Raw genomic sequence first — 25,283 nt, forward strand, 5'->3', positions numbered from 1 at the left:
TGTTCCTGTTTGTTCCAACTATGTTTTAATGATGCCCGGAGAGAAAAGCGCTATTTGTCTTTAAGGGCTCGGCTAACTTCCTAGATAATAAAATGAGTATTATTAACTTGTGACCGCCAAAATTTTATGTGAAATCGTTTGTTTCGTGTTGTTCCAAGTTTGTTCCAACTCTGTTTCCATGATGCCCGGAGAGAAAAGCTCTATTTGTCTTAAAGGGCACGGCTAACTTCCTACATAATAAAATGAGCCAAATTGACTTGTGACCGCCAAAATATGACGTGAAATTGTTTGTTCTGTGTTGTTCCAAGTTTGTTCCAACTATGTTTTAATGTCACCCATTAAAAAGTAGCGCTTTATGTCTCTAAGGGCTCGGCTAACTTCCTACATAATAAAATGACCCAAATTGACTTGTGACCGCCAAAATATGACGTGAAATTGTTTGTTCCGTGTTGTTCCAAGTTTGTTCCAACTATGTTTTAATGATGCCCGGAGAGAAAAGCTCTATTTGTCTTTAAAGGCACGGCTATCTTCCTAGATAATAAAATGAGACAAATTGACTTCTTATCACCAAAATTTGTCTTGAAATCGTTTGTTTGTGTTGTTCCATGTTTGTTCCAACTATGTTTTAATGATGCCGGGAGAGAAAAGCGCTATTTGTCTCTAAGGGCACGGCTAACTTCCTAGATAATAAAATGAGCCAAATTGACTTGTGACCACCAAAATTTGTCTTGAAATCGTTTGTTTCGTGCTGTTCCATGTTTGTTCCAACTATGTTTTAATGATGCCCGGAGAGAAAAGCGCTATTTGTCATTGAGGGCACGGCTAACTTCCTAGATAATAAATCATAAATATATATAAATATATATATCATAAATATATCATATCATAAATATATCATAAATATATCATAAATATATCACCTTTACAAATATTTGTAACCAAAGCAGGTGATACAAAATCCTGCATCAAAAATGATACAAAATTCTGTAACTTTTTTTAGAGTGTATGATTGATCAAAATAGTTTGTGAACGGACCCGATATGCACACATCGACAACACACTACAAACCTAACTGTCTACTAAGTACACACTTACAAATGCATGCTTGCAAGTACACACTTCTAAACGCATGCTTGGCGCCGTATAACTTTATGCTAAGCATAGGCATTGGCAAGTTCGTACTTGCCAAGCATGCATTTGTAAGTGTGTACTTGGAAAAGACATTTAAAGTTTGTAGTGCATTCAGATGAAACGATCGCCCGGACAATTAAAATAATACAACATCAGTAAGAGCGTCCCGGGTTGCAAACCCGTTATGTTTTTAGCGAAGCAACCGACTCGCTTTGGCATGAGTTCATGGGGTTTTCAAAGGTAGTTCATCAATTTTGGGCCTCGGGTTTTCCGTGGTGGTTCGGGTGGTTGTGCACAGGGTAGCTGTAGCTGTGCACAATCTTCCTGACGTGCAGGATGACAAGTCATTGAGCAGTGAACGTGGAGGGGAAGGAGCGTCAGGTAAAGGAGCGTAAAGTCCGACTTCGTTCTGCACCGCAGAAGCAACGCATTGGGAACGCGTTGCCGCCATGCGTTCCGGAACGCACATGTGTGCGATCCAAAACGCGACCGAGTGCACTCCCTGTGCTTCCGGAGCTCGGGGGAACGCACGAAGAAAGTGTGTTCTGGAGCGCACTTGGAACGCAAAAGGGAGTGTGTTCGCAATGCGTTCCTTGTGTGTTCCGTGGCAATGCGTTCCGGCATGCACGTGAATGCAATTGGAACGCAGCAGAACGCACGGGAATGCACGTGAACGCAGTATGAACGCATTACAATGCGTTCAGCACGCCCAGAAAAACGCCGGGGCATACTTGGAACAAACTTAAAACAACAAAAAACAAACCATTTCACATCAGATGGGGGTGGTCAGAAGTTAAAATACACATTTTCTATCTAGAAGGTTCGCAGAACTCAGAGAAAAAAAGCGCTATTCTGTCGGGGTATCATTGAAACATGGGTAGAACAAACTTTGAACAACACGGAACTAACAATTTCACATTCAATATAGGTGGTCACACGTCAAATATGCGCATTTATTTATCTGGGAAGTTACCCGGGCCCCTTTAATTTAAATAGCGCTACTCTGTCCGGGTGTTATTTAAACAAAGTTGGAACAACCCCACATAAGAGCGAAATGTTCCGAAACCTGGTCGAAATCGGTCCAGATCAGTCCGAACACCCTCGGACTGTTCCATAGAACCCCTAAGACCAGGTCAACGACACGGAACAAACACAGGACAACATGGAACAAACGATTTCACGTAAAATTTGGGGTTTAAAGGGGGGGACCCTGGTAAAAAAATCGCCAAAATTCCAATAAATTGTATTTTAAAAGTTCATAGATAAAAAAGTGCATAGAAGGTTTCAGATTAAACGGGTTTGAACACCTTTAAGCTAAGTGAGTAGTTTCTTTATCATTTGGAAGGAAATAACATTGAGATCAGTTGTCGTTGGCTTCTACGCTCAACTTCACAGTTTTGCTCAGTCGAAAAAAAATTTTTGTCGTAGAAAGACTTCCTGCGTTCCTGGTTGACACCTACATGAGTCGTCTTGCATGGACTCTATTCATTAAAGACTTGTCGACAAATTTTTGTGACGGAATCTTGATACCAGCCCTACTTTTTTTAAAAAACACCTAAAGTTTGAAAAAAGGGGAAAAAAAACACTTTTTTTTTTAAAGTTAAAATTTGAAAACTTATATCTCAGGACAGAAGTTGAATTTGAAAATTCCGTCACTAAAAACTCTTCTATACATCTTTAGGATAACCCAAAAAAAATTTTTAAGGCTTTCCGTCCCAATGAAAGACGCAGGAAGATTTTTTCCCCCAAAGCTCCAAAAAAAAAAAAAGCCACTTTTCTCAGAGACCGTTCAATATTTTGGATTGAATTTTGTTTTGGGAACTCACCATAATGAACCTAAAAATTAAGCAAGTTTCAACTTCCTGGGGTTATTTTTAAGCCTACTTGAAAGTTTCACCAGGGGCCCCCCTTAAACACAGGTCAAATATGCTCATTTCATGGTCTAGGAAGTTAGCCGTGCCCTTAGAGACAAATAGCGCTATTCTTTCCCGGGGGTTGTAAAAATAGAGTCGGAACAAACTTAGAACAACCGGAACAAAAGATTTTACATCAAATTGGGTGGTCACAAGCCAATTTCACTCATTTTAATATCTAGGGAAATTAGCCGAACCCTTAGAAACGAATGGCGCTATTCTTTCGGGATTTTGTGAAAGCAAAGCTGGAACAAACTTGGAACAACGTTCAGCAAGTCATTTTGAACAGCCGTGAGCACTTTTCGTCGAGATGTGCAGTATGTGAAGTTGGCCGTTCTGTTATCGTTTTACGATAATCCGGCTGACGACTGCTGTATTACGGAACAAATTGGAACAAATGTGGAACAAGTTGGAACAAATGATTTGTGATTTTTTGACACTTGTTTCAGATTTTTTGGGGCAACTGTGTTGGCCAACTTCAGGGGAATGCCGCCTGCCGAAGGCAAGCTGAGGCTAGCGCCGCAGGCCAAGGTTGGTACGCCAGGCGCGGATTGGAGAAACAGGCAGCGAGACATCGCGAAGCCTGGTACGACAAGACGCGGTCTGGCGTAAACCTACCTTGTAACAATAACTCTGCCTGTTCAAAAGTAAAAAGAGAGGGAGTTTTGTAGACAAGAAGCAAATAAATAACCTGTGATTAAGAAATAAATAAGTTGGCACGGCATGAGGTCCAGACTTCACGCGCCGAGTGCACTTCTCAAAGAAACTGTCATTTGAGACTTCGGTTTTAGTTCTTCTACCGGGTCGAAATTCCTCGGGTGTACCACCCATCTTTGAGTTCAGACGAAAATTGGATTCGAAACTTCCCTGTCGAGCGATTGATGTCTATTTTAGCTTTCAAAAGCGTATTTTCAAACATACTTTTAACAGGAATAGTTATCCCTTTTTTATTGATTTCAGTAGGTTGTCTCAAATGAAAATTGTAGGTGGAATTGGGGGGGGGGGCTGCTTGACAAGCTTTGGCCTCCCCAAGGCTCTCGTTACAATTGGATCCCTGCCGACACGTGTAGATCGTGTCCCGTTCCTTTTAATACGGTGTCACGCATTCGTTTTAACGTTGATGCACACTCAAACGAATTTAACTGGCTTTTAAGAGTCATCAGCCACGTTCAAACGAATGTGACCTGATACTCAGACGAACGTGACGTTACCGTTGTAAACAGTGCGATCTAACAAACACCGACTTAAGCCAACCAACACAGCAGGGACTCCTTGTGTCACATGTCATATTTGCACATCCGACGGTGATACATTATAGAGCGAAGCGATGCAAATTGCCTATAATCAAAGCACAATTTGCAGTGGGTTTCGAACATAATGGGGTTCCGGATGCGAATCAACTTGTGTCGCATTAGCTTGAAATTTCACAGCTCGTAGGACCGACAAAAATGTCCTATGACGTCTAGTGGTAATCCTCCGGCCTCCTGCTCATCAAATAAGCTATCAAATAAATGTCTCCTTAAGCAACACTGCAAATCCAGTGGCAATTTTCCTCGCCATTGGAGTAGCGCTTTCTCCAGCTCGTCAAAAACAGTTGGAGTGAAAGCAGCTAGATTCAGATTCACATTGAGATGTTATTTGCACTTACGAGGTTACGACGCATAAGCAGTCAACAAGAGCAAAACAACAAAATCAGTAAACATGGCTACCGTTGGACAAGCGAAGCGTTTGAATTGTTACTATTGTGTCCATTACCTTGTGTTGTACTGGTCCAGCCCTACGTTTCATCGTTTAATTGCTGTGATTTGAACTAGGGATCCTTCGCACTGGAAACTATTGCATGCACATTTACTTTTTTTGTGAACAAGTAATGCCTTTCAAGCCAAATTTTTGCATTTTTTGGAAAGCCAAATATTGGCGAGCAGGAGAGAGCGCCACTCCATTGGCCAGAAAACTAGCCACTGCACTGAGAAAACCTTACAAACTATTTTGGGCCTTACAAAGAAAAGTAATTTGTATAACGAAGTATTTTGCGCATACGTAAGCTTACAAAGAAAATACTTCGTAATTAACGAACTATTTCTTCGTATAACAAAGTATTTTACTTTGTTATACGTATGCTCAAAATACTTCGTAAGGTTTTAAGAGTGCAGATTTGCAGTGAAGGGGCTCCGAACGAATTCTTTTTCCTGTGTGTTTAAGGCTCTGCTAGGGTACGGGGACCGAGACAACATCGAGTACTCTTGCGGAGGATCCCTTATTTCACCCAGTTTTGTCCTCACGGCCGCCCACTGCGCACGTTTGGCCGCGTAAGTAAAATTGTTTTCTACTGTTCTCTTTTTTTTTGGGTGTGTGCAGGGGGTGGCAACGCCCTGCATCTTTCTTGACGCCATGTTCGGCCCCCCCTAGCACATTAGTTTACTTCGACGAGATCCAAAGTACTAAGTCCATTAGAGCCAAGCTGTTTTGTTATTACGATAATATATGAATTGAGGAAGTGTTTAAGCCAGGTTTCAACTCAAAAACCCAAAAACTTTCCAAGATTAACGTTTTGAAAATATAAGTAGACACTTTTCTTGTAGCGATTTTAACAAAACCCAATTTTTCTCTTGTTTTCGCGATGCGGTTTCAAGGAGTGAATTGATCCTAAGTGTGCTCTCGTTTGATTATTACTTTAATATGGCCTTTTAACTTGATGCCGCACTGAAGTTTCATTCGATTCCTTTGCTGGGTTCAGAGAGTATCTCCTTGAAAAGAACCATGATTTAAGGGGGGGTCGAACATGGCGTCAGCATACGTGTACAGCGTTGCCACCCCCTGGTGTGTGTGAGGGGGGGGGGTGACAGTGCAAACCCTTATGTAATATTTCTTTCTGGGGCTTTGTATTCACAAGTCCACACTCTAAATGTCTTACAATGAAATTTGACCTATGTTATTCGTATGTTACAGTGAATTCGGCGCAAGCATAATACAAAGCAATATTCCTTCGTAATACGAATCTTTTTAGCTTTTTCATTGTAAGATACAAAGAAAAACCTTCGTAATACGAAGGAAAACCACCTTCGTATTATGCTTGCGCCATTTCCTTCGTATTATGGGAAATTTCTTCGTAAGACATTTAGAGTGCATTACTATTGGTTTACGATAAGTATTTGCACTCTCAGCCCACTACACAGTAAAATCATTTTCTGTGATTTCCCGGAAATTGATTTATCGTGTATCGCAATATGTTCTTCAGAACAGCTTTCATTCCCCTTTTGCTTTTGTATGCGCAGGCTTCCAGTGAGATGGGCCTTGTTGGGAGCCACAAACCGGACTAGTGAGAAGCCGAAAGTGAACGACACCCACCAGCTCATTGAGGTACAAGTGAACATGTTAATGAAAAGGCGATATGTTGTTTTCAGACGCTGTCCTGACCTACACAGTGGGATAAAGCTACGAACAATTCTGTAAGCCACTTGTGATAGTTCTCCGTACGACCGTGATAGGACCTTTTGGTATTCTCCGCTGGGCGTCACAGTATTCTCCGCAGGGCCTTACAGTGTTCCCCGTAGGACTAAATAGCCTCCCAGAAAACTGTAAGGTTCTACGTACACTGTTAAAAATCTGTGCTTTTGTACGGAAATGGTACAGAAAAAGAGGTACGGAAAAAGTACGGAACGTTCCGTACTTGCTCTATATGAACCATGTAAGTGGGTGCGGAAAAAAAGTACGGAACGTTCCGTTGTTGGCAAGTACGGACGGTCTAGGCAAATTATTGACCAGACATGTTCCGTACTTTTTCCGTACTTTTTTCTCACAGTGTAGAATACTGTAAGGTCCATTGGAGACTGACTCCATAACTCAAAGTGTGTTACGCGTAACACTGTAATTCAACGGGTGAGACATCTGACCAATTTTCGGCGATACAAAATGTATCACCGAAAAAAAGGTCGTACACGAATGTATCACCGAAAAAATGGTCGTACACGCACGTATCACCGAAATAAAGATCGTAAACAAATGTATGACCGATAAAAAGGTGAGACATCAGCGAGATTGGTCCTTGTTTTCCTGGAGAAGTATCACCCTTTTTTCGGTGATACATTTGTGTACAACCCTTTTTCGGTGAGACAGTTGTGTCTCACCCCTCAGAGAGTGAGATGTATCACTATTTGATTTTCAGTGAATACACGTTTTTCGTGTCTGCAAACTGAAGTGTGTACATAGTACACTCTTATTAGAGCATGCTTCCAAGTACACAGAAGTATTTTCTCAGAACTTTTATCAAAACTACTGTTGTATTTCAAATAATATTTACGTTTAGTGTCGTAAAAGCATAGAGAATGTTTCAGAGCTCCGAAATGGACACTTATTGCTCTATCCGCTAGGTGGCGCTAGTGTCGCATGGATGATCTTTTGGAGCTAAAATTGCCACTTGAAGGCGAAATTGCGAATATTTTGTTACAAACTTATTCCAAGTGATTGTCTGAAAGGGCATGAGCGCACCAAAGCAAGATTCAGGTTAACAAGGTAGGTTTACGCCAGACCGCGTCTTGTCGTAACAGGCTTCGCGATGTCTCGCTGCCTGTTCTTCCAATCCGCGCCTGGCGTACCTACCTTGGCCTGCGGCGCTAGCCTGCCTTCGGCAGGCAATGGCTTGTCCATCGTCGGTTACTTCTAACTTGGTGCATGCTGGGGGGCTCCGCCCCCCAGTCCCCCCTTCATTCTAGATCCCTCTTCTAACTTGGTGCATGCTGGGGGGCTCCGCCCCCCAGTCCCCCCTTCATTCTAGATCCCTTGTAACTTTTCAACTTGTCGAGGCTGGGGGGCTCCGCCCCCCAGACCCCCCTTCTTCAAGACAGAAGTGATCTGCCTGCAGAAAACTCGATTTTTCGCCGTTTTTTAGGTGTTTTTCGGCTATAAAAACTGAACCAGTTGAGCTAGGATAGTGAAATTTCGCGTGTGCCGAGCCAAGGACATGCCCAAAAAGTGTGCAAAATCTCACCGAGATCGGCCGAGCCGTTCAGGAGGAGTAGTGCGGACACACACACACACACACACACACACACACAGACAGACAGGAAAAACTTTTCAACCCCAATGGAGTATCAGGCTTCGCTATCGCTCAGCCAATAAGTGCAGTATAACCTAAATAACAAAGAATACAATTTCACTCTCGCGCATGGCCACGGGTCGGCGCGTGGTTGGGCTAAGGCCGCTCTCCCTCGCAATTCAGCAGTCACCTCTAGCCTCTTCACTACCTGTGCCAATAGGAGCCTGCTGCTGTGTACCTGATTTTTGAGCTGAGACGATCCGCTGAGCGTCTGCGATAAACCGATGGTAGAAGTTCGCCGATTTGTGCTCTACTCTACAGAGTGGCATTTTTAGTGCGACTGTTCAATGTCTTCGTACAACTTAGTCTGATAAAATAGACCGACTGGTATCATTTTTCATACAACATGTTGATCTGAAAATTCAGACTAACATCGTCTGAAACTTTCAGACCGCGACGTATGAAAGTTTTGGTATGAAAATTCAGACTGAATGTAAGTAAATCGACTTCTTACAAAAAATTATGAATTTTCAGTAATTTTTTTTAACAGTGAAGTGTGAGACTCGGCAATGAACTACAGGGCGAAATTGGCAGCAAGTGTGACAAGCTAGGCCTATGTCTCACCTTTGCAAATTTAAGATAAACGTGGCTCACTTTTGCAAGGTTCAGACAATTAAGTTCACGCTAAGCGCAGTGAAACTGTTCCAGACTTGGATTTGCAGTGTACATAAGCTTTATCGCGTTTTAATGTTTTTGCTTTTTTAGGCACGAAGTAGCCTTATACACTCCCGACAAAAATTAGCGGAACGCTTTTTGTCATCGTAATATTTTCTAAGTCTTTCGAGCTAGGAAGCTGAAATTTTGTACACGGGTGCCCCTACTACTTCCCTCGAGGCCTGCGAAGTGCGTAGCCCGTGCGCCTCCCCTGACGGACGGCACCCACCCCTAAGTGCGCGAGGGTGAAAAAAACGATGAAAACGTCCCGTAAGAACCAACTTTACCTTATCGCAGAGGCCAAAGTTTTCGTGTACGAGGTCAAATGAGTCTCCTCTTTCCAACGATGCAAGCGGAATTCAATTTGAACCAACCCACCCCCGGCTGCACTCACCCCCACCCCCTCGAGGGGATGGATTTCGAGCATGTTTGAATTTCGCGCAAAACAGCGTCGGGGCGTCCCCCGTACCAAGCAATCATGTTTCTTCGACGTTCCAACCACCCTCGGGTGAATCATCCCCCGGAAAGTCCCACCCCCTTTCGAACACCGGCCGTCCGGGGCCTTTCGGTTTGAGCAAAATGCAACAAAACTCCAGGGGGCATTCCTCCAGTGTCCAAGAAGACGTCTCAGCGAAGAAACGCGGTGCCGGACGACTGCAACCCCTGCGGTCGGGGTGTTCACCCCCTTGCACCCCTGCACGCCCCTGGAGCGGTTGGAAGCCCTCCGACGAGCGGGCTGGTCGAACAAGACATGGGGGAAGCGATCCTGAAGTTTGCAAGACGATCCCACCAACCGTTCGTCTTCCAGAGCGAAAAAAGCGTCATTTCCAGTAAAAACCACCCCTCACTTCACTCCCTTCCAGCGACTCACTGAGTGGGGGTAGCAGTCCCAAACAACGTCACATCTCTAGGTCCAGACCTCATTTCAAAGGCCTCCAAGTTTCAGACTGATGCGACAAAGCATGGGACCGTGGGAGCGACGCAACGATGTGCCTGCACTCGGCGGCAACGGACGCGCTGGCCCGTCGGGTCCATGCACCGTGCAGGTAGGCAAGCCAACTCACCTGGCGCCAAGTTGATTAAAAGCCATTTGGAAGCCTGATTTTGGCTGGTTAGCCACTGTGGCATGTTGGGAGACATGCCCTGCCCACAGTGCTGAAGCGTGGTGACGCGCGAGCCATAATCAGGCTTCCAATTGGCTTTTAATCAACTTGGCGCCAGGTGAGTTGGCTTGCCTACCTGCACGGCGCATGGACCCGACGGGCCAGCGCGTCCGTTGCCACCGAGTGCAGGCACATCGTTGCGTCGCTCCCACGGTCCCATACTTTGTCGCATCAGTCTGAAACTTGGAGGCCTTTGTAATGAGGTCTGGGCCGAGTGTTGTGACGTTGGTTGGGACTGCTACCCCCACTCAGTGAGTCGCTGGAAGGGAGTGAAGTGAGGGGTGGTTTTTACTGGAAATGACGCTTTTTTCGCTCTGGAAGACGAACGGTTGGTGGGATCGTCTTGAAAACTTCAGGATCGCTTCCCCCATGTCTTGTTCGACCAGCCCGCTCGTCGGAGGGCTTCCAACCGCTCCAGGGGCGTGCAGGGGTGCAAGGGGGTGAACACCCCGACCGCAGGGGTTGCAGTCGTCCGGCACCGCGTTTCTTCGCTGAGACGTCTTCTTGGACACTGGAGGAATGCCCCCTGGAGTTTTGTTGCATTTTGCTCAAACCGAAAGGCCCCGGACGGCCGGTGTTCGAAAGGGGGTGGGACTTTCCGGGGGATGATTCACCCGAGGGTGGTTGGAACGTCGAAGAAACATGATTGCTTGGTACGGGGGACGCCCCGACGCTGTTTTGCGCGAAATTCAAACATGCTCGAAATCCATCCCCTCGAGGGGGTGGGGGTGAGTGCAGCCGGGGGTGGGTTGGTTCAAATTGAATTCCGCTTGCATCGTTGGAAAGAGGAGACTCATTTGACCTCGTACACGAAAACTTTGGCCTCTGCGATAAGGTAAAGTTGGTTCTTACGGGACGTTTTCATCGTTTTTTTCACCCTCGCGCACTTAGGGGTGGGTGCCGTCCGTCAGGGGAGGCGCACGGGCTACGCACTTCGCAGGCCTCGAGGGAAGTAGTAGGGGCACCCGTGTACAAAATTTCAGCTTCCTAGCTCGAAAGACTTAGAAAATATTACGATGACAAAAAGCGTTCCGCTAATTTTTGTCGGGAGTGTAGTATACACTCTACAAAAAATGTCCTGTCAACGCCGTTAATTTATTACCAATGTTTGCTGTTATGCAATTCACGGCGTTTGCTGTGAACTAGTTCACGGCGTTCACTGTGATCTCGGTTACAGTGTTCACTGTGATCTGGCCACAGTAAACGCCGTGAATTGGAGCCTGATTTGCAGTACGTCGGTGCTCAGCGGCGTCAAACTCACAGTGTTTACTGGGGACCAGATCACAGTGAACACCGTGAACAAGATCACAGTGAATCCCGTGAGCAGATCACAGTAAACGCTGTGAATTGACCTACAGTGAAAACTGGTAATAAATTAACAGCATTTACAGGACATTTTTGGTAGAGTGTACCCAGGATTCAGCCGGCCCGAGATTCGATTTGTGTGGCCCTTTATGCATTTCGGAAATTTTCTATACGATTTTAATGAGATTTTGCAGACTTGTAGAACTTTGAAACTTTGAACGCTGATTCTGATGCTGAAATCTGGTTCAAAATTTGGTGGCCAATTTTGAGAAATTTGCTGTCAAAATCGCCTTGCCATGGCAAAACTCGACTCGTCAAAGGAAAAAATTCCAATGCTTACGCATTGCACGGTGTTCCGGTTGTGGAAATAATGTAAGTTAATGAAAGAAGATTTGAAGTTAGAAATACGAAGAAGGGAGTAAATTTTATATTTTGGGGCTGAGAGAGAACCGCAGCCTTTAAAAGCAAGCCAAACAACCCAACCTCAGCAACAATGGAGAGGCAGTTTCAATGTGCGACTACTTGTTTTTTTCAGCCTCGCGATTTTCGAAAGGGCGCAGACGCCGGGAAAATTGTTGCCAACCCCCGAAAATCTATTTATTCTGTCTTTTCTGCTGCGAACCTTTTACTAATGACAGATTTGAATGATGTTTAAATGTCTTGTCAGTGTGCAATGAGTGAACATTGGCATTTTCGAATTTTACGGCGTTTTCATTTCTTTTTATCAGGGACTTAAAATTTTGACAGTTGGTACGATGGCAGTGAGACGTTGTCATGGAGACTTTTTCTTCATGTTTTTATCATTTTCTTAGAACAGTGATTAGTTTTTGTCACTTTGATGAGGCAGGAAGTTTAGTTTTGAGGAGTGGCACATTTTTTCTTCGAAACGTTTCTGGAAAATGTGAACGGATAAGGGTGCTTGATTGTTGCAAATTTATGTTTTAGTCGTTTACGGAAAATTTCCACGATAAATTTTTTAGATTTTCTGAACTTTTTATTGTATTATGAAAAGGATTAATATGGCGGGAGCGAAATGTCCATCGTGGGGGGTCCGTAGAAGAAGAATTCTGAGCCCCGGGCAATAGGGGTCCTCCTTCGTCGGAACCCTTAAAAAAGGGGAGTGGGGGGAGCCGAGCTGAGCCGGACCAATAGCGGAGCTTCTTTTTGGGTCTGTACAGCTTACTCCAAAAGCTGAAATAGCACGTTCGAAATGAAAAATTTCTTTGACTGCAGGTAGACAAGATGCAACAATAGAATTGGTGTCGTTTCGAACGTGGCCATTTGGATCGGCCGGCCGGCCAGTGACTTTTTATGAGAGTGTCCCGCACCAATCCCGCACCGCTGCGTTGTTGTTTTTGTTGTTGTTTTGTTGAAAATTTTTGTTGCTCTTCAAATCGGAGTGAATTGAGCCATTTAACTGCGTACCTGTGCACATGCATCTGTGAATTATCTTTCCTTAATGTAGTTTAAGAGTCGCTTTAAGACTTTTAGTCTCTTTTTGAATAAGCTGGTCATGTAGCTGCTCCTTTTAGCCAGGTTTGATGGTACTTCTGATTCAGTTAGCACCATGATCACTTCGCTCCACCTCGCGACTTTCAGTGCTCATGTTCCTCGAACAAGACTCACCCGCGTTTCGAGACCATCCCTCTCGAGTTTAAAAAGTTTGTCAAGCCAACCGTCGTGGTGTTGCTACGTTGTGAGTGAGAACTATTACACAGAATTGCAGAAAACATGACTAGAGAACCGTAGCCTTTTGAAACAAGCCAAACAATTCAACGTCAGCAACAATGGAGGGGCAGTTTTAATGCGCGACTATACTCGTGTTTTCAGCTTCGCGATTTTCGCAAGGGCGCAGACGCCGACAAAACTGTTGCCAACCCGCGAAAATTAATTTACTGCCTTCTTACTGCTACCAAAATTTTCATAATGATGGACTTCAAAGATGTTCCTTTGTCAGATCACTGTGAAATACATTAGCATTGGAATTTTTCGAATTTCCCGGCATTTTGATTTCTCTTTATTGCCAAGGTTAAATTTTGACGGGTGGCACATCGACCACATTGGTACCACTGCCGTTCGTAGCCACCCTTGAGCCACTCCCTACCTTTGACATAACTTTTTTGCTTTCCCCACACTGCTACCCAAATTGACTTCGTGACTCCTAGGATTTCTTGAAATCGTATTTTTTAATTTTTTTTTTACATTGGCGCTTGACCATAAAACTGTGTGCAATTATTGGCTGAGCGATAGCGAAGCCTGTTACTCCAGTGGGGTTGAAAAGTTTTTCCTGTCTGTCTGTCTGTCTGTCTGTCCGTCTGTCTGTCTGTGTGTCCGCACTACTCCTCCTGAACGGCTCGGCCGATCTCGGTGAGATTTTGCACACTTCTTGGGTATGTCCTTGGCTCGGCACACGCGAAATTTCACCATCCTAGCTCAACTGGTTCAGTTTTTATAGCCGAAAAACACCTAAAAAACGGCGAAAAATAGAGCTTTCTGCAGATAGATCACTTCTGGATTGGAGCAAGGGGGGTCAACACCTCGACAAGTTGAAAAGTGACAAGGGTGAAGATCGTGTTATCTGTAGATAAAACAAACTATTTAGAATGTAGGGGGGTCTGGGGGGCGGAGCCCCCCAGCATTCAACAAGTTTAAAAATAACCGACAATGGACAAGCCATTGCCTGCCGCAGGTTTACGCCAGACCGCGTCTTGTCGTAACAGGCTTCGCGATGTCTCGCTGCCTGTTCCTCCAATCCACGCCTGGCGTACCTACCTTGGCCTGCGGCGCTAGCCTGCCTGCGGCAGGCAATGGCTCGTCCGTTGTCGGTTATTTTTTAACTTGTTGAAAGCTGGGGAGCTCCGCCCCCCAGACCCCCCCTTTCTCCAAGACAGAAGTGGTCTATCTGCAGAAATCTCTATTTTTCGCCGTTTTTTAGGTGTTTTTCGCCTATAAAAACTGAACCAGTTGAGCTAGAATGGTGAAATTTCGCGTGAGCCGAGCCAAGGACATACCTAAGAAGTGTGCAAAATCTCACCGAGATCGGCCGAGCCGTTCAGGAGGAGTAGTGCGGACAGACAGACAGACAGACCGACAGACAAAACTTTTCAACCCCACTGGAGTAACAGGCTTCGCTATCGCTCAGCCAACAAGGTAGGTTTACGCCAGACCGCGTCTTGTCGTAACAGGCTTCGCGATGTCTCGCTGCCTGTTCCTCCAATCCACGCCTGGCGTACCTACCTTGGCCTGCGGCGCTAGCCTGCCCCCAGACCCCCCTACATTCTAAATAGAGTTTTTTTATCTACAGATAACACGATCTTGACCCTTGTCACTTTTGTACTTGTCGAGGCTGGGGGGCTCCGCCCCCCAGACCCCCCTTTCTCCAAGACAGAAGTGGTCTATCTGCAGAAATCTCTATTTTTCGCCGTTTTTTAGGTGTTTTTCGCTTATAAAAACTGAACCAGTTGAGCTAGGATGGTGAAATTTCGCGTGTGCCGAGCCAAGGACATACCTAAGAAGTGTGCAAAATCTTACCGAGATCGGCCGAGCCGTTCAGGAGGAGTAGTGCGGACAGACAGACAGACCGACAGACAGACAAAACTTTTCAACCCCACTGGAGTAACAGGCTTCGCTATCGCTCAGCCAATAAACCGAATCATCTCAGTTCCATGTAAAATCAGAGTCAGGGTTGAAAAACGAGCTGACTTTCCCTTGACAGATTGCGGCGGTGATAGTCCACCCCGAGTACGTCGCATCCCTGAAATACCACGACATTGCGTTGCTGCGTCTCTCGCGCCCTGCAGTGGTAAACCAGGACGACGTGCGGCCTGCCTGCCTTCACACGGACGTGGACGAGGACGTCACCGGCAGCGAGGCAGTCGCCACTGGGTGGGGTGCCACAGATTTCGGCAAGTACACTTTGAAAATTTTAGCTGACTCCTAACACCGAAGGCTTCTTTTTCCTTGCGACTTGTTCGCAATGCAAAGGACGCATCCGTATCGCAAATCAGTAGTAGTTCGCAGCTTCCGAAAAAGTGCTTCGCAAATTTGCGACCAAGCTGTTTGTATTGCGAACGCTTGCAAACACATTGTGCGCAAAATTGCGAACTATCAGTTCGTAATACAATCAAGCCAAACTCTTCGTAAGCTGCAAACCAAACGGTTTGTAATGCGAACGCATTCTTCGCAAGCTTTTGATAGTGATCGTTGTTGTACTGGCAATGTTAAACTGAAAGACAGGAAAACAAAGTAATGCATGGACATTAACTTTTCTCACACTCATATTTCACTCATAATGTAATTCTCACTTCCATATTAAGGTGGCGAAGGAAGTGAAACTTTGATAAAAGTTAACTTAACTGTGCGTGATCTTGCACACTGTAAAGCAAACTTGGAGTTGAACCCGAAACAGCTGCCCCGAGGGCTGATAGGATCACAGCTTTGTGCGGGAGGTGGCTCGCATGGACGGGACACGTGCCAGGTACGTGTGCGTGGCCATTGCATTCAGCAAAAGCTGCATATTTTTGTGATGTGGGCTGGTGTATTCCCCTTGCCTTCATTTAGACTGAAGTCGTATCAGTCGCCAATTTGTATCGCTGCTTTCCTGGTTTTTCAGGGTGACTCTGGAGGCCCCCTTCAGATCCGTGCCGATCCAAGACATACTACAACCTGTATCTACCGTATCGTCGGAGTTGTTTCCTTTGGTCCTCCATGCGGATTGGGCAAACCCGCAATCTACACGAGGTCAGTAACGGGCCAGACCAGGGCCGAACTGTTTTGAACTGTCTACTGTACAAATCGAAAAGCGCACATTGCATGCTCTACCTGGAGCATGCCTGCAAGCACGCTTTGGCTAGCGCATGCCTGCCAAGCATGCTCTTTCATGCCAAGTACACGGTAACTGAAGCATATCATGCAGCATCTAGTCCGCTATTGATAGGGAGCATGGGTATGTATGCACTAGTTGGCGCATGCTTGGCAGGCATGCGCTATCTAGTGCGTGCTTTCAGGCATGCTCCAGGAAGAACATACAATGTACGCTCTTCGATTTGTAGGGTATTCTGCACTCTAAGCGTTACAGAAATTTTTTCACTTCCACATGAACACTCCACATGAAGCATTTGTTTTGCAATTCCCATTTTTTGCCAATTTGGGTCATGTAAAATTCCAATATTTCGCTCATGTTCTCGAGCTAATTCTTAAAATTAATTAAGTTGTGGGGAACGAAAATGAATGGGCAGAGAAGCTCCAGCCGTAACCGTGTGCCACTGTGACTAAAATTTATGGTTTCCGCCGTTGATTTATTCTAAGGATTTGCTGTACTTGAAAGAACGGTGCTTACCGTATCTGGAAATAAGGTGTTTACCATTATTTGTATTGTGCGTGTTCCAAACATTTCTTTACGTACAAGTATCGCTGTACGTTAACGAACGTTCAAAGCGGCACTTTAAAGTATAGTCAACACCGAATGGTTCTCCTTAACACCTCAAATCCTGTCAACGAATGAAAAGCAAGAAAACCGTACTTCTTTTTCCAAGAAAAATCTGCGCAGAACTGCACCTTATCTTATTTCCGCTGCTAGGAGGAGAATCTGAAATATACACCGGCGCGAAGAACCGAGACGCCTGCGCGTCGGCAGGCCCTTCTCCTCACGTGCTTGCAAGGTTGCCTATCCTTCCGGCGCTCGCTTGCGCACGAACCGTGCCGTGACCCAGGAGGGGTGCAATTGCTTTAGTTGTGGGTGATTTTTTCGACCTTTTCGAAATCCCATACTTTAGAGTTCTCGTCTCGGGTTCAGAGACGGATGTTACTTACATTGCAGTTAAGTTTAAACACTCTCAAGCGTATACAATTAAAAAAAAGAAATGCGCGAAATTTTCATGGTTTCTCGAATTGAGATTGACTTTTCTCACTTTTCGACCGGCGAACCATCACTTTTGACTCTCAGGTGCTTTAAAATATTGCCGCTCTTTCTTTTAATTTTTTGAAATCTGTAAGTGTGCTGGCATCGGTGTTTAATTTCGCTTCGGATGTTTTATAGGTGTTGGACTCTCAGACTTGTTTTGACTTTTTCTTTCTCCATTATTGACTTGTTATCCTTTGCTGCACTGTTAAGAGAAGTCGTTATTTTACAACAGTAATCCCAACAATTAGTGTTGTAATTTTACAAATAATAATTCGTAAAATAACTACAAGATTCATGACATGAACAATTGTCATATTTTCGACAAACTTTACTCATAAATTTAGGAATAAATTCGTAATTTTACGATGAAATCTTAATGTTACTGACGAAAGATCGTAGTTTTACTGATAAAATCGTTATCTTACGACTATTCTCGTTTTAAAACGCGTAAACTTGTTTTCTTACAAATGAAGTTTTATTTTTAAGAATAGTTGCCTCTTAAATTTGTACCACGAACTGCACTGTTTTTTTACAAAGTAAATTGTAAATTGACAATCTGTTCATCATTTTACAAACTGCCTCTTAAATTTACAGGTGAAATCGTTAATTTACAAGTATGATTGTAAAAGCAAGTCTGAAAAAGTGCGTTTTCGGCCGTTGTTTCCTTACTATATAGGAAGAAAAAATGCCTGAAACGACCAAAATTTGAGGATTAAGTTTGTAAGTTTAAGAATATTTTTGTAAATTGACGAAAAAAGATGGATGATCAGATCGTTTTTGAAATTTACGAGCAGTTCGTGGTACAGATTTAACACACAATTAATCGTAATTTCACAAAATAATCCCGAACAGTGTGACGTAGTTTTCAAAGCAGCAATAACATGTAGTATTTCCTTTTTTAACCGTTAATTGTTATCAGTTATTAACTTTAAAAAAAAAGTAAATTGCGTATTGACTCTTTGTCAATAGCAAACTGACTTCAAGTTAATCTCCACGGTAAAAGCGGTACCTGTTTTTCCCAGGAAGCCTATGGTAGAGACATATGCGATTTTCAGGGAGTTCCTGGGAAAACCAGGAACCTCTTTTACCGTGTCAAGAACAAAATCTAACTTAGATATTGAGGAAATTGTACTTTTTATCGCTGTGTTAAAAAAAAAACTCCTTAACCAATGATAAAAAGTCTCAATAACAGTCTGAGAGCGCGGTGTGGCATTGAATTTCCGGGATTTTTGTGTTGCTAGCTAAGCGCGCGGCGGCCTTTTATCATTCTTTACACTCTGGGCACGTTACTGACTTGTTGCTCCATTTGTCAGATGCAAGTAATTTGCACAAACACAATATGTACGTTTAATTTCTGAAAGAACTGGTTAGAAATTGTCAAATAGTGTAATGTTTATTCACCTTCGTCAATAATTTTGCCGAGAAGTCAAACTTTCTTTGCCTGAACTAATACTCTACAAATCAAAGAGTGTACATAGTATGCTCTAACTGGAGCATGCCTGCAAGCACGCTCTAGCTAGCGCATGCCTGCCAAGCATGCACTAACTAGTGCATACATGCCATGTACGCGCTTCCTGATGCAGAAAACTCCCTATCCCTTATGCAGTAAATGTATGCTTCAGTTAGCGTGTACATGGCATGTATGCACTAGTAAGTGCATGCTTGGCAGGCATGCGCTAGTTAGAGCGTGCTTGCAGGCATGCTCCAGTTAGAGCGTACCATGTACACTCTTTGATTTGTAGAGTAGGCCTACGTACCCACAGATAAAAAAATGTTAGTAACGTGCTGAGAGTGTAGTCTTTATTCCATGGATGGTTTTACGCTTTCCAGGGCTCCTTAACATGACATTTACCACAGCTTTCATAACGTTACATAATACGATGTTGGCTAAAGGTTAAGGGTTAAGGGTTATGGACCGAAGCTGGTACATTCAAAAGATTCTACATGCAAATTCGGAAAGCTAGTAAAATAACCTGTATTTTTTTAAAGAAAAAAAGTAAAGTCACACTCTTAGACCTACATGGACTTTTCTGGGATCCTTAACTTAACTTAACATTTAACTAACACTGCTTCCATAACGTAACATAAGACAATGTTCGCTAAAGGTTAAGGGTACGGACTTATGAAAGTACTCGCAAAAGTATATCTACACAAATTCGAGACATAAAAAAATATCCTTCCCTTTGGAAAAGATGTTAGAAGTTAAGGGTAATAACATTAACTCTTATGATAACGTTATGATGCCCTGAGGTAAGTTAAGGATCCCTGGGACTTTTTTCTCTTTCTTCTAACGTTTTTTGAGCAACCGTTAAATGTACTCTTTTCTCTTGAACTATGCACAATTTTTATCGTTTTAAAAATGAAATTGTCAATATCATGTAGAAATTGGAAAGTAAATGACAAAAAGTAAGGTCTGATGGACTCTAAACTCATAAAACAATGAAGTAAATGGTGCACAGCTTAGTGAAAATAGTTCATATTACCTTTGCACAAAGAACTTTATGGCAAGAGATACAAAAGTCAACGAGACTGAGAGTGTAAGGATTCCTGAAGCTGTATTCTCTTTACAGGGTTTCTGCCTACGTTCAGTGGATAGAGAGCATCGTGTGGCCCACGCGGGAAGACGGATGTTTCAAAGCAACGTCGCTCAGAGGTGACGGAATATCCGTGCCGTATAGTGGTCCTGGAACGGTTGCCAGAGGCAGTAAGTTTTTCTTGAGGCTGGAGGGGCGCAACCTTTGAACTAAAGCACGCGATTTTGTTGCGTGTACTTCGGATTGTTTATCTGAAATGTGGGTATATTAACGTTGGGCGTGACGGGAATCCGGAAGAATTAAAGGTTAACGTAAACGTTCATAACTCAGGACTTAATCAAAATTGGGGCCTGCACGGTGAAACCGATGTCTGGAAATTTCCAGACATTTTTTCCCATTTCCAGACATTGTCTGGAAACGGCCGTTTTTTTCCAGACAATGTCTGGAAATGTCTACTTTTTCCAGATAATGTCTGGAAATGGTCAAATCCCAGATATATATCTGGAAAAAAAACGGCATTTCCAGACAATGTCTGGAAATAACATTTTCCAGATAACATCTGGAAATTTCCCAGATAATGTGTGGAAACAAAGGCCTTGACGCCGAGGTCCACGGATTTGCGACCTGGGGGTCCCCGATGGTGTCCTCGAGGTCCCCAGGACACGAGGAGTCCAACGCCGAGGTCGCCGACGCTCTAGCACAAGCGGTTCCGGAGATACGAGGACGTACCACAAGGAGTCCGTCAAAGCAACTTTTTAGTTGGAGGCCAAAATCATCATCGGCCTCTGGCTGCGTTCCACTTGGGTGTCCGGGACTTTTCACTTCAGCATCGTGTTAAGGTAGTGCTAGACTACCAGGAACCCGTCAGAGGTCGCCGTCGGACCACCGGTGCGCCCAGGATGCCGACGAACGTGGCTGCTGTGCCGCCACACGGTTCAACACCGTTGTCGCCACCACCCAGGTGGTCCCCTATGGTGTCCTCGAGGTCCCCAGGACACGAGGAGTCCAACGCCGGGGTCGCCGACGCTCTAGGACAAGCGGTTCCGGAGATACGAGGACGTACCACAAGGAGTACGTCAAAGCAACTTTTTAGTTGGAGGCCAAAATCATCATCGGCCTCTGGCTGCGTTCCACTTGGGTGTCCGGGACTTTTCACTTCAGCATCGTGTTAAGGTAGTGCTAGACTACCAGGAACCCGTCAGAGGTCGCCGTCGGACCACCGGTGCGCCCAGGATGCCGACGAACGTGGCTGCTGTGCCGCCACACGGTTCAACACCGTTGTCGCCACCACCCAGGTGGTCCCCTATGGTGTCCTCGAGGTCCCCAGGACACGAGGAGTCCAACGCCGGGGTCGCCGACGCTCTAGGACAAGCGGTTCCGGAGATACGAGGACGTACCACAAGGAGTACGTCAAAGCAACTTTTTAGTTGGAGGCCAAAATCATCATCGGCCTCTGGCTGCGTTCCACTTGGGTGTCCGGGACTTTTGACTTCAGCATCGTGTTAAGGTAGTGGTAGACTACCAGGAACCCGTCAGGGGTCGCCGCCGGACCACCGGTGCACCCAGGATGCCGACGAACGTGAGGCACGCCGGAGCGCCGTGGCGTGCCGGGTGCCTAAACGATCGTCGCCACCGCTGCGGCCGCTGCGGCCGGGTCCTCCGCACCAACCGCGAGCTTGGACGACGGAGGCCGACGCCGCTGGCACCGACGCTGCCGACGTGCACGTCGACGCCACCACGTGCTTAGTCGGCCGTTAGTGTGTTCTAACGGCCGCTTCGGCCTCTGTCTGCGTTCCACTTGGGTGTCCGGGACTTTTGACTTAAACACTGCGTTAGGGTGCACCTGGGCTACCAGTCAGGGGTCGCCGTCGGACTACCGGTGCGCCGAGGGTGCCGACGAACGTGGCGGGCAAGGTGCCTCAACGATCGCGTCGCCGCCGCCGCCGCCGTGTCCTACGTCGCGACCAACAGCTTGGACGACGGGGGCCGACGCCACCGACGTGTCTGTCAACGCCACCACGGCCAGGACCGACGACGCTGCCGCGTGCCCGGACGGCTGATGCCGCCGGCGTGTCCTGCGTCGCCACCGTGTGCTTGGACGGCCAGAGACGACGCCGTCGGCACCGACGCGGAGTGCCCTGACGGCCGACGCCGCGTGCTCGAACGGCCGCGCAGCCGGAGGCCAATGCCAGAGGCCAATGTGGTGGCGTCGACGTACACGTCGGCGGCGTCGGTGCCAACGGCGTCGGCCTCCGTCGTCCAAGCTCGCGGTTGGTGCGGAGGACCCGGCGGCAGCGGCCGCGGCGGCAGCGGCCACAGCAGTGGCGACGATCGTTTAGGCACCCGGCACGCCACGGCGCTCCGGCGTGCCTCACGTTCGTCGGCATCCTCGGTGCACCGTTGGTCCGACGGCGACCCCTGACGGGTTCCTGGTAGTCTAGCACTACCTTAACACGATGCTGAAGTCAAAAGTCCCGGACACCCAAGTGGAACGCAGCCAGAGGCCGATGATGATTTTGGCCTCCAACTAAAAAGTTGCTTTGACGGACTCCTTGTGGTACGTCCTCGTATCTCCGGAACCGCTTGTCCTAGAGCGTCGGCGACCCCGGCGTTGGACTCCTCGTGTCCTGGGGACCTCGAGGACACCATAGGGAACCACCTGGGTGGTGGCGACAACGGTGTTGAACCGTGTGGCGGCACAGCAGCCACGTTCGTCGGCATCCTGGGCGCACCGGTGGTCCGACGGCGACCTCTGACGGGTTCCTAGTAGTCTAGCACTACCTCAACACGATGCTGAAGTGAAAAGTCCCGGACACCCAAGTGGAACGCAGCCAGAGGCCGATGATGATTTTGGCCTCCAACTAAAAAGTTGCTTTGACGGACTCCTTGTGGTACGTCCTCGTATCTCCGGAACCGCTTGTCCTAGAGCGTCGGCGACCTCGGCGTTGGACTCCTCGTGTCCTGGGGACCTCGAGGACACCATCGGGGACCCCCAGGTCGCAAATCCGTGGACCTCGGCGTCAAGGCCTTTGTTTCCAGACATTATCTGGGAAATTTCCAGATGTTATCTGGAAAATGTTATTTCCAGACATTGTCTGGAAATGCCGTTTTTTTTCCAGATATATATCTGGGATTTGACCATTTCCAGACATTATCTGGAAAAAGTAGACATTTCCAGACATTGTCTGGAAAAAAACGGCCATTTCCAGACAATGTCTGGAAATGGGAAAAAATGTCTGGAAATTTCCAGACATCGGTTTCACCGTGTGCACTCTAAAAAGCCTACGAAGCAATTGCTTCATACTACAAGGATAATGAAAACATTGTAGAATTGCTTTGCATTTTGAAGAAATGCTTCGTATTGCGAAGAATTTTGCTTCATAATACGAAGCATTTCTTCGTAGGTTTTACAATGCCTTCATTTTCTTCGTATTGTGCACTCTCGATTCTTCGCAGAGTTTTAACTGTGCACGCTCCTGGGTAGAGAGTGCTTCAAGCACACTCCCGAAAAGGCCAAGGTAGGTACGCCAGGCGCGGATTGGAGGAACAGGCAGCGAGACGTCGCGAAGCCTGATACGATAAGACGCGGTCTGGCGTAAACCTACCTTGTATTTGATGAATTCAACCATTTTTCTGATGAAGGTTTTAACCAGTAATACATCATGAGTTAAATCATCAGATATGAAGCAAAGATTGTGGAAGTCAGCCTCTTCTTTTCCTTCTGGACGGTGAGAGATCACAACTGGGTGAATTGTGATTTTCTTTGTGCTGAAATGATATGACTGGATTTCTTCTGGGAACACACAAGAGAAATTCATTGCAAAATCCATCAAAACTGCAACTTTGTTAGAGGGCATGGATGATTTCAATTCTTTAAAATAAGGGGTCATCCATAAAGTATGTCCGCACTCGAAGGGGGAGGGGGAGGTGGCCAAAAGCGGACGTTGGTGGACGTGAGAGGGAGGGGGGGTCCAAAGTGGTCGGACGTCCTACAATTATACGAAGAAAATTAAGAAAAATTTGACAATTTGCGCCGTCTTTACGCGCAGCGCCGATGTCAGCGGCGACGGAAACGGAACCTAGTCATTTTTATTTTTATTTTCTGACTATATTGTAATAACGCAGAAGGCTTCTTTTTGTGACTTAACACGCGTTTTTAATCAGTTTACCCCCAAAACAGCGCTTTGTAGTTGAAATTTGGAATACTTTCGTAAAATTGGACGTCCAAAAGGGGTAGGGGTGGTCGCCGAAAGCGGACGTTAGCGGACAAGGGGGGAGGGGGGGTCCAAATGACCGAAAAAAGTGCGGACGTACTTTATGGATGGCCCCTAACTTGATTGCTTGCGCGCAATGGATTCATGAGGATTCATTTTCTCTAGTTTTTCTGCTGCAGTCTTCACTACAGCAGAACGCTGACCTACTTGGGTTACTAATTCAGTTTGTTTCTCTTGCGTTCTCCACTGCATCCCAACAAGGCTACATCCTTTGTGCACTCAGTGCAGATAAAACCACTGCCTCAGTCCCCTGTGTGGTTCTTTTGTCCTCCAGGTCAGAGGTGGGAGGCATACAAGGGGCACCGCTACCTTTAATAAAATAAAGTGACATGACAACAAACCCCGACACTGGAAAGAACTAAAGGGAAGGGCAAAATAAAGCAAGCTATTGACATTACCAAAAAGACTTTGGAATTTCTTCCGACAGGCGGTACACCAAAATAAACAATCATCGACTCTTGGTAAGCTCAAGGTGGGACGTTGCTGGTCAGTCAATGGCCTCAGATGTTTAACAATCAGTTTGGCAGGTTTGTGGATTCCAAAAAGGTTGCAACATATTCTTGCTGATGCAGTACCTCCTGGTGGATCACCTGGTAGATAATCAAAGTTAACAAGCATACAGGGATCAATCCACAACAAAAATTAACAGAGAAAAAGGAACAAGTTAAAACATCAACAATTATTTTATTTTATAAGTATTACCATTAGTATCATCATCTTGCTTCTCCACCATAACATAGCTTTACATAGGTTACTGTGAGTCCAAATTGTTTACAAGTTGCTCAACAAGGCTACCAACCACTGGGGGAAAAAAAGCAAACGGCTTTAACCTAGTATTACAATCAAATCATTACGGGGACGTTAATATCTATGTTAATGCATGCAAGACCACTGAACGCATAAATTTTCCAAGGTGGTTTAAACATAAGCTAGGATTAAAAATAAGAAGAGAAAATATTCCACACATGGCAGTACCGTCAGCGCAGGGAATGCCCAAAAAGCATTCCGAAAAGAATGAAAAGCTAAAGATCGCCTGCTTCATTAACTGGCGAGGCAGAGATCTTCGGGATAAGGCTAGGAACGGCTATGCGAATCAATTGCTTGATTGTAGACAGGGGGCAAGTTTGCACGTTATTTCATTCTTCCATCAGCCTTGTTCCAGCCCCTTCCCCCCTCCCCCTCACCACCACTCCCCTTCTCCCTCTTGGGCCGGCGCGGGTAGCCCGGGTAGGCCCGCACCGCAGGTCGCTTGCCGGAGCGAGCGCCCGACAGGGTGGCCGCCAGACGCACAGCGGTGCGTGGCGGGCTTGCC

At 45.9% G+C, this 25,283-nt stretch overlaps 1 protein-coding gene across 1 annotated transcript in view; it reads left to right on the top strand.

The window, feature by feature from the left end:
- The first annotated feature begins 4,745 nt into the window (after window positions 1–4,745).
- Window positions 4,746–25,283, top strand: part of LOC117642831 — a 45,103-nt gene continuing 24,565 nt past the window's right edge. Inside the window, exons 1-7 of the mRNA XM_034381410.1 lie at window positions 4,746–4,754; window positions 5,247–5,353; window positions 6,320–6,404; window positions 14,977–15,166; window positions 15,578–15,738; window positions 15,874–16,001; window positions 19,734–19,867. Of these exons, the coding sequence (XP_034237301.1) occupies window positions 4,746–4,754; window positions 5,247–5,353; window positions 6,320–6,404; window positions 14,977–15,166; window positions 15,578–15,738; window positions 15,874–16,001; window positions 19,734–19,867 (814 nt within the window). The remainder of the gene's footprint in view (window positions 4,755–5,246; window positions 5,354–6,319; window positions 6,405–14,976; window positions 15,167–15,577; window positions 15,739–15,873; window positions 16,002–19,733; window positions 19,868–25,283) is intronic.

The sequence above is a fragment of the Thrips palmi genome, unplaced genomic scaffold, assembly GCF_012932325.1.
Source record: "Thrips palmi isolate BJ-2018 unplaced genomic scaffold, TpBJ-2018v1 HiC_scaffold_1, whole genome shotgun sequence".
Lineage (NCBI taxonomy): Eukaryota > Metazoa > Arthropoda > Insecta > Thysanoptera > Thripidae > Thrips > Thrips palmi.